General features: G+C 34.8%; 1 protein-coding gene across 2 annotated transcripts in view; it reads right to left on the bottom strand.

Annotated features, from left to right (window-relative positions):
- Positions 1-680: 680 nt before the first annotated feature.
- Positions 681-10368, bottom strand: part of PYGO1 (pygopus family PHD finger 1) — a 51898-nt gene continuing 42210 nt past the window's right edge. For both annotated transcript variants that reach the window (XM_074394215.1, XM_039462969.2), the window contains exon 3: positions 681-8912. In XM_074394215.1, the coding sequence (XP_074250316.1) occupies positions 7785-8912 (1128 nt within the window). In that variant the 3' untranslated portion in view covers positions 681-7784. The remainder of the gene's footprint in view (positions 8913-10368) is intronic.

The following is a 10368-nucleotide window of genomic DNA, read 5'->3' as shown; positions in this document are numbered from 1 at the left end:
CCTTCCTTCCTTCCTTTTTCTTTTCTTTCCTTCCTTTTTCTTTTCCTTCCTTCCTTTTCTTTTTCTGTCTTAGCTCACTATATCATTGCAACCTCCACCTCCTGGGTTCAAGCGATTCTCAAGCCTCAGCCTCCTAAATAGCTGCAATTACAGGCAGGTACCACCATGCCTGGCTGATTTTTGTATTTTTAGTAGAGACAGGGTTTCACCATATTGGCTAGGCTGGTCTCAAACTCCTGACCTCAGGTGATCCACCTACCTTGGCCTCCCAAAGTGCTATGCTTAAAGGCCCGAGCCACCGTGTCCAGCCACAAGTTTGTTCTTAGTATTTGTTACAATGGTGTCTCTGTCCCAGGGATCATTAAGCTGCTGAAGTTGTAAAATTCTTTTGCAAATAATTTTTATTAACACAACTAAAGTCCCAAATTGTTAAAAACAAAGTAGGTATGTCATACTCACAATTTTATAAGGAAATCCAGGATTCGGTTTTATGAATAAACTTCACAGGAAAAATATGTATACACCAAGGCCTGACTAAAAATTCTGATTCCCTCCTCGGTATAAAATTACACTGGTAAATTGTAGGCTATTCCCTGGTTGATGTTACATTGGGCATCTCTCACCCATAGCCAAGATTCTCACATCTACTTGTCCTGATGAAAGTCAAACACTTAAAAAAGTTCTTTTTCTCTTTAAAAACTAGCTTTATTTAAAAGAATCTGACGCATAATAACACTATAGGAAACAAACTTACAATACATATTATTCAAGAAAGCCTGCCATACATCACTTCTACTAATGGTAGGTCTATATACTGATAAACAACATTCCTTATACAATGCACAAATGACATTAAGCATTATCCCTGAAAAGAATGGCCAACAATAACACAGACTGTCTTGACAGCAGAACCTCTACTTGTCTTATTACTTATCTATAGAATAAAAAAACTAAAATGTAGATGACAAATGAAACACTTCCAATTTTAAATTCTAGCATGGTTTTTAGGGAAGAAGGGAATGGGATCAGAAGAGGCAAATTGTGTTAAATATCTCAAAAAGGAGAATTGGCTTACCATTATTTAAGTAGTTACTATGACGTAATTAAGAATTGAGAATGTATTTGTTTAACACTTGGAAGCCCTTAAAGAGTCAAACATCCATTATCTACTATATTCAATCACTTACCAAGCCAATTTTATTCGTCTGAAAATTGTAACCTGGTCATTAACCACATTAAAAAAAAAACAATTTGGGGTAATCTAGTCATTTCATACTTTATTTAAATTTTTCCACAATGCAATTCATGAATAATACTTCTTTAAATTTCTATGATCTAAATTGAAACAAACCTAGTTCTAATTGTATGTGAAAACAGAAGACAAAAATAAATCCCTAACATGTAATACTAAATTTTTAACATCTAGACCTATGAAAATTTTGGGCATTCAAGTCAAATATAATAGGATTATGATACAGTATGGTATCTGCATTTTAAAAAATATTGAGTCAGATTTATTGCTATATGAATCCTATCAATAGTCAACAATCAAAAGTACAAAATATACCATAACCATGCCGAATATGGTGCAGTACAGAGATATCATTAACATATGTAGACACTTCGTAATATACATCATTGATATAGTAAAACCTTATTAATTCAGGATAATTTAAACTGATATGTCTAAAACTTGAATTTTTAAAAAGATAGGCCGTTTAAGCACTCACAAGCATTCATTTTTTTTCTTTCAAGCATATAATTTCAAATACACAAATTTGCATTGGCCAAGTTTTACTTATTACAATGCTTTTGAGTATTTGTCTTAATGACAAGATAATGTTTTAAAATTATTATTCTTAACACCTCTAAAATAAAGTTTAAAAATTTGTCTTCAAGATTAAACATTTTTCTTTAAAATCCTGATGATAACCTTTATTACCAAATCCTTTCATCATTTAGTACAAAGTAAACAGCATTCAAGTCTTTGAACCAATGGTTAAAAATTCCAGGTAAATTAGAGGAGTCTTATGGTATCTTAATAAAGTCTTAATAAATGAAGATAAATATCACAGCATGACTTATTTTGGTTATGATGAAGTGAATGATGTCTTTTTTGGTTAGAAGATAATCAGCATAAGTTCAAAGTTTACTATATAATTTTAGTAGTATGGGCTAAAAAATCCTAATACATACTGCCATTTAAGATAATTATTTCGTAAATTTTACCTGTAAGTCGAAGATAAAAATTTTAAGATTTATTGTATTACAAATGTCATGAGCTGATAACACCATAATTTACCCCTCTCCCATTTGAAAGACATCAGGCCATCTATTAATCCATAAATAATGATGTTTCACATACTTCATAGAGTAGCTTAAAACATACCAGCATAAGAAGTAATTAGTATTACATAGTAATTTCCTTTGCCATAGGAATAAATGTTGGACAAAGTCTGGAAACATTTTTTTTTCCAATTTGAATTACAGTAATTTTGCCACAGACCACAGCACTAGTGCATGTGTTACTTTAGACATGCTCTAAGAACAAAACAAAAAATTACTGCAAAAATACATGTCACCAATGTGGAACACACTCAGATTTGTATAAAAGTACTGAACTAATATCCCAAAAAGAGGTATATGTAAACAGTACATAAGGAAGAAATAGTTTTAATATGAAACAATCATTTAAGTCACATACATCATGATAAGAAGCAGGACTTTCTTTTATAAAAGATAATATTTTGACAAACAAGCAACATCATCTACACATCTACAGAACAATAAAGGTACAAGTATTTAAGTTTTAATATAATTGCAAGTAAAGTATTATTGATAAAATATGACAAAGATGACGCTTATCCATTGAGTTTCATTGAAAGTTTTAAATTAAATACAGGCAATCTCTGGTGTATTAATGCCTGGCATATACCTGGCCACAGTCTTTCCTTTATTTCCCCTACATCACTTGTCTTGGGATATGTTAATGCTATCCCTAGCCTTTTTTAATTGAAAGCTCCAGGGGTGCTTTCAAATTTCCATCACTGTACCACAAGTTGGAAGATGCAGATGTGACTTTTGTAATGCTCTACTGAATAGAATAAGTTACTAAAAGTTAGAAATGAGAAGAAAATCTCAAAGTTTAGAATTAGAGGAGAGGAAGCAGTGAAAAGTCACAACAACCTAAAGGAAATGGAAAGTACCCTCAGACAGTACCATCTAATTCACTAAAAGTACTGCTTTCCACAGTATCTGAAATGTGGTCATATTGTCTGAAATGCTAGAAAGTAAAAACGCATTCTTAATAAACATCCTTTTTGAAAAAAGAAATTTAATGACACTTTTCTCACTATCTTCATTCATACCTTAGTAGAAAATGCTTTTCTCTTAAAGTCTAGCCTATTACTGTCACACAAAGACATAGGATTTCTGAGGGGAGGAAAAATTTAAAACGTTGAAGCACCGCGCATCCAGGAGGGGAAAAGACAAGCCTGCTTATACATTTCACCAGAGTTTAGCATGGTAAGAGGGCAAATGCAAAGAAACCCATAACAAATAACTTCCTAATCACATCAGGAAAAAGACAAGACCTCTGTTTCTTTCTCCCTCCTACATTGATTGATAGGTTTCCTAGAGAAAACTGAGAGCTCAGCACGATACTATTAACTAGATTATAGTTTAAATGAGCCTTTAGGAGCTTCCCTATTTCGTAGAGTTCCAAGCCACTATTTACAAATGAACTTTGGGATCCTGGACACTTTTAAACATTTTTTTAATTGAAAAAAATATAAAACAGCACAAATGTTCATGCATATGAAAGCTCTATATACTGCAGAAAGAAATGCAAAACTCTTGAGAACTCCCTTTTAAAAAATCATTGCTTATATATTTTCTTACTACTAAATACAGTTACTATAGTACACTGAACAGTAAGTGCTAAAACCCTAATTTGTTCAAGACAAACAAGTTTGAAAGAATATTGAATGAAGACTCTTGATACTTACTTGGATTGAAGTTGGCAGATTTCATGATGACCCATACTATTAAGAGGGTTTTTTTTCTGCAACTAGGCAGAGTTAGGACTCTAAAACAAACCACCAAAACACTAGATTTTTTTACATTGTGTTTATCTATGAAGCATAAGCACTCGTACAAGAAAATCTTCAGTTTTATGTATATAACCTTCTAATCTGAGTAACAAGAATGATAATAGAAGTACTCTAAAGTATTTCACACAAAAGGAAAACACTGATCACAAATCTAATTCTAAGCACTCTATCTGAAGAATAATTTATCTTTCACAAGCTAAGCTGTTTCAGTATTAGTGAGTCAAGTAACACCTAGAAGCCTGTGGACCAGAAACTGTCTAGTGCATGAGCAAATCAAGTTCTGAGAAAGAAACTGACGCTTTTTAAAATTTTCTGTCTGCCTGGGTGTGATAGCTTACGCCTGTAATCCCAGCACTTGGGGAGACTGAGGCAGGCAGATCACTTGAGGTTAGGAGTTTGAGACCAGCCTGGCCAACATGGTGATCGCTGTCTTTACTATAAATAGAAAATTTAGCTGGGTGTGGTGGTGGGAACCTGCAATCCCAGCTACTCCGGAGGCTGAGGCAGGAGAATTACTGGAACTGGGAGGTGGAGGCTGCACTGAGCCGAGATGATGCCACAGCGCCCCAGCCCAGGTGACAGTGCAAGACTCTGTCTCAAACCAAACCAAACCAAACCAAACCAAACCAAACCAAACCAAACCAAACCAAACCAAACCAAACCAAAACAAAACAAAACCCACCTTTCTGTCAACAACCTGGCTTTGGTGATACTGATAGTTACCCGGGTTCAACTTCAGCAAAACTCAAGGATGTAGGAGAAACTGGTGTGTGTGTGTGTGTGTGTGTGTGTGTGTGTGTGTGTATGTGTGTGTGTGTGTGTGTGTGTGTGTATGTGTGTGTGTGTGTGTGTGTGTGTGTTGAGGACTTTCAGTGAAGGAAAAGGATTACACCAAAAAAGGTACAATTCCACCTGTGTTTTTTTCCATCACTGCATATTTTTAAAGTTGAAGGCAGTTTATCATTTGTCCTTAAGAAGTCATTTCAGTTTGTATAACAGCCTTCCTTCAGACAAATTATCATCTGGCTATTCTTATAATTAATCACTTTTTCCATCTAAAAGCATCTATATAACTTTTGACTTAGCGTTATGTAGACACAAATGTAGAACTTGTAAGAAAATGAACTCAAACACATGAACACTTTTTATCAACTATGGGTGTAGTTTGGCTATGATTCACTGTCAGAATGACAGTTTTTCTGTTGAATATTTCCAGATTCTTATTTAAAGTAAGGTGCTTTGAAGACCTAAACACCTGAATAAAAATTGACCTGTTTGCAGGTTTTTAAAAACAACTATGTGGAAACAGAAAATGAATCACATTACATAACAAACACCTTTAGACTAGCTTGGGAGAGGTTATTTCATTTTCACAAAAACAGCTAACTACTGAAACTTAAAGAGACAAAGGGTTTAAGAAACTGCATAATCAGTTTTAGTAATGATCACAACTCAAGTACTACCATGTAGTGTTAACTCCTGAGAACATTGGTAAGTTCTACTCAAAATATCTGTCTAGCCCTATTCAGAGTAATAATAAATCATGATCTGATGCTATGACTAGGCATAGAGCATGCAGTGCATCATTTATTAAGAATCAGCACTCATTAACTTTCAGGAAAAACATAACTAGGTCCTTAAACATTGAGAGATATATGTCTAACATTTTAACCTGCTTCAACTGGTAAAGTTTTCGCACATGGAGTACCTAGAAGTATAGTTTATATCATTTTGTTTCCTAAAATTGTAAAGATAAATATTTTACAACTACAGAAAATATTTTGTATTCACCTCTAACTAGTCAAGGGTAAATGGAGAAAACCTTCTATTATTAGCTTGTACCATATGAAATTGCTGTTTTTGTAGGTCAAAATTAAAACACTGTAGTTAAAAAAATAACTTTTATTCAATCAAAATATGCATCAGGAGCACAGTTTTCTTCCAACAGAATATTAAAGGTTTAAGTTTTATAAAATTCATCATTGGTTAGACCATAAAAATTGTTCACATCTTCTAGTTACTGCAACTCAATTGGGGGATGCGTTGTTTCTTAGAAAAAGCTCCAAACGATAAAGATAGTAGTCTATTGGATAAAGGTCCAGTGACTAAAAAGGACATGACAAAATTTCATAGCCCAAGTCACTTAACTTTGCTTCAGTGGCTTGTGACATGTGAGGTTGAGACCTTGTCTGTAAAACTGTAGCTTCTTGTGCTAACCAAAGGACATTGTTTTTAAATCACATTTTTCATGCATAATTTAAATTTCTTGATAATACACTGCTGCCATCATTGTTTCACTTGGGTTTAAATAATAATAATTATCTCCTTTGTAGATCATCAAACACCCTTCAGAATTTTTTTGGTTGCAATGATAATGGTGGCAACACATCAGGGATACCAGCCTCCAGCGATTGTATAAATGGCCATTAGTTGTCAAGCAGTACACTTTTTTTTTTGGCCACAGGTTATGATCTGCTCCAAAAATGGATTTCCGCTGTTTTGAATCTTAATGAGCACACTTCCAACTGTCTCCATGCTTGATCATCCCTCAAGAGGGTACTCAGGTCCATTTTTATACTTTACCCCAGAGCCAGCGGAAACTTCTTAAGTCTGCTGCAAGCCTTCAATTTGTTGTTTTTGAGTTCAATTTCACTTTGGCTCTTAATTGATCTTTGTTTAAAATGGATTTTGATCTCCCCTAAAGTTCATTTTTGAAATTCAGATCCCCGGAACAAGATTTTTCAAATGAACACTGGGTAGTGCTTTTGCTAGCAGAGCCCTTTAAGGCCAAATTGATATTTCTTCCTTCCTCATTTGTATTATGTCCCAGTTCAAAATTATACAAAAAGTATTCACAATTCTTCTATGGATACTATAGTATTTATTTCTCTGGTAAATAATAAACAATAACAAAACAACTCAATATCAAAGAAAATCAGGAGCATAATACTACAAATAGCACAACTGGAAAAATACGTTATGCCAATTTTACTAATTGCAGTCAATTTTCAACTGATCTAATATTAGCAATTTCATGTGGTAGCATCCACAAGTTAATCAACAAATACTGAGAATTTACTATATGCTAAGATCTGTCTCGTATCTGTACAGATATCCTGAAAACTCACTTGAAAATATGAAATTAATTCCAAAGACCCTAGTGAAGGAAAAATCTGGTGTCATACTATTATTTTTTTAATCCATAAAAATGTATACTTTCCCCCATGTTACAGTTACATATATTATGTTGTGAAGACATGTTAAGTGGATCCTAGATAAACTTTTTGAACTAAATCTTTAATATGGTACAACCAAAGTTCAGCACTAAATATCCATTTTTCAATGATTTTAACTTTTAAAAGTTAAAACTTGCCTACATTTGTTATATACTACTTTGAAGCTTCAAGAGGCTTTTGTTTGTGATAAATAACAACTAACATATATTTATAAATGTTTCTAAAGCACCGCCATATACATGATTCTCATTTTAGATAGCAGGCAAAGACAATACAAAATTTGCTCTAGTAATGAAATGAATTATTAGTAAAAACTTACATGTAAATAATATTTTTGTGTGTGCATTTAAAAAAATAATGTAAAACATTAAAATCTTGTGTCACTGAACTTCTGTAATGCACAGGAAAATAAACCCACTTTAGGTAATACCTGTGATTAAGCATCACTGCCCACTGCAGATGGACCAAAAGTTTCTCTAGTACGCATTAACTGGACATCTTTGTCAGCCATACAGGTATCACAGCCCCACACTGCAGATGCTTCTGCAGTTAAGAGGCCATAGGCTGTTTCAGTCATTCCAGTACAGATCCGATGAAACCATTTCTGACAAGAGGCCTCACATAAGATGGCATCCTGATCATCGTTTACCTCATTTGTACAAATTCCACAAGGATACACTGGGTCAGAAGATGAATGGCCATGACGGCTTGGGTGAAGAGAAGATTTATTGCTTTTCTCAGTGGTGCAGGCATCGGCTGCACCTCTTGGTTGTCGTGGCTTATTCTGCGTCCCATTTGCATGGTTATTGTTTGTTGCTTCAGTGCTACTTGAACGGCTGTTCTCTTGATTTACTGCATTGTTTCGATTAACATTTTTTAATTCAATATTACTCTGATTCACTGTGTCATCCATATTCAAGTGAGGTGGATGAGCAGAGGAATTTTGATTAGCATTTTTGGTTGCTCCTTGAGTAAAGTCTTGTTTTGGGGCTGGTGCTTTTGCTTGACCCCCAAAAGTGTTTGGGGGAGGAATAAAAGAATGATTAGATTCTAATGGAGAAGTAAAATTTGAACTGTTTCCGGGAACAAAATTAGATGCCAAATCAGGGTTAGAAACTTGGCTAATATTCTGTGGAGGAATCTGATTGAAATTTTCAGCAGGATTTTGTCTAAAATGTTGATTAGGCATGTTGACATTCTGACTTAGTGCATTATTATAAGATGGATTACCAAAACTTGAATTATCATGTGGCCCAAAGTTAAAAGCATGAGGTCGATTAAAACCCATGCCCAGAGGATTCTGAGGAAATGGGTGTGGCTGGTTCCTGAGTGCGTAAGGACCACAGTATGGGGAAGACATTCTTGGCGGAACGTGAGGTGGCATTCTGAATGTGCTATAACCTCCAAAGCCAGGATAACCAGGGCCAAGATATGGATTTGACGACGGTAATGGTTTATAGGAAATAGTATTATAGTTGTCATCAAACGGATTAGCAGCCACTAGATGGTCAGAGTTTGGATTCGGTGGTGGAGCATACTCAGACAATGGAGGAAAAGACGGTCCCTGAAATGAGAATGTAAAGTAAAATACATGTTTTTGATCAAATACATTATTAAAATTGTCCTGTTACCTTAATACCTGTGAATCTAGTTTTAGTCAAATTTCTCCTGCAGTGTTACAAACATTTATTATCTTCACTTGACCTTTCAATTATGACTAATGTTTGTATTTAATTATACTTGCTGATAAAAATATTTAGGTTTATTTCATTTATGAAAGAAAATAAGGTATGATTTTCTGAGCTCAAATCCATTGTAACTCCAGACCCCAAAAGTATTTAACTTTCAAAAGAAGCTTCATTATCCTAATTTTCATTTAATATGCTTACCTATAACTACAATCTTTCACTTATATACTAAAGCAGTCTAACCTAAAATATCTTTTATACACCAAATAGTCATAAAATTAAATAACAGGCCGGCGCGGTGGCTCAAGCCTGTAATCCCAGCACTTTGGGAGGCCGAGGCGGGTGGATCACGAGGTCAAGAGATCGAGACCATCCTGGTCAACATGGTGAAACCCCGTCTCTACTAAAAAAATACTAAAAATTAGCTGGGCATGGTGGCGTGTGCCTGTAATCCCAGCTACTCAGGAGGCTGAGGCAGGAGAATTGCCTGAACCCAGGAGGCGGAGGTTGCGGTGAGCCGAGATCGCGCCATTGCACTCCAGCCTGGGCAACAAGAGCGAAACTCCGTCTCAAAAAAAATAAAAATAAAAATAAATAAATAAATTAATTAAATAACAACAATCAGAATCTAAAGTTTTCCCCTAGCTTAACTTCAGGGAGATACAATTAAAGTATTCTCAAAACATTAAGCTCTGGGCCTCAGACTGAAAAAATGAACTGCCGTTTTAGTCATACTCCAAGTTTAACAGATGGTGGTCAAAGTGATAAAAAGGTCAGTAATCTGTACACACATACTTACCAGTAGCCTTTACCATAAAAAAAGTACTTCAAATTTATAAAGAATAAAACTGTGAAAGGCTATATATATAATTGCTTGTTAAAATCACAAGTTATAGCAAAAAGAGGCCTCCATCATGACTGCTTCATGATAGGCACGTAATACTGAATTACCATTATAGTTGAACAGTTACTTCATGTTAGAATTGTTACTATATATTTTTAAATATTTTATACAACTATAGGCATTCGTACCCTTTAAAAACTTTTAAATTAGGTTTAAGAACAAGCATTTTAATTTGTTTGAGACAGTCTCGTGCTGTCACCCAGGCTGGAGTGCAGTGGTGCGATCTCAGCTCACTGCAACCTCCACTTTCCAGGTTCAAGCAATTCTCATGTCATAGCCTACCGAATAGCTGTAAGAGTGTTCCACCACACTCAGCTATTTATTGTATTTTTAGTAGAGACAGGGTTTCCCCAGGTTGGCCAGTCTGGTCTCAAACTCCAGGCCTCAAGTGATCCACCCACCTCGGCCTCCCAAAGTGCTGGGATTAC

The sequence above is a fragment of the Saimiri boliviensis genome, chromosome 2 (assembly GCF_048565385.1).
Source record: "Saimiri boliviensis isolate mSaiBol1 chromosome 2, mSaiBol1.pri, whole genome shotgun sequence".
Taxonomy (NCBI): Eukaryota; Metazoa; Chordata; class Mammalia; order Primates; family Cebidae; genus Saimiri; species Saimiri boliviensis.
Note: the sequence above shows the minus strand (reverse complement) of the source record. Positions and strands in the feature narration are given on the sequence as shown.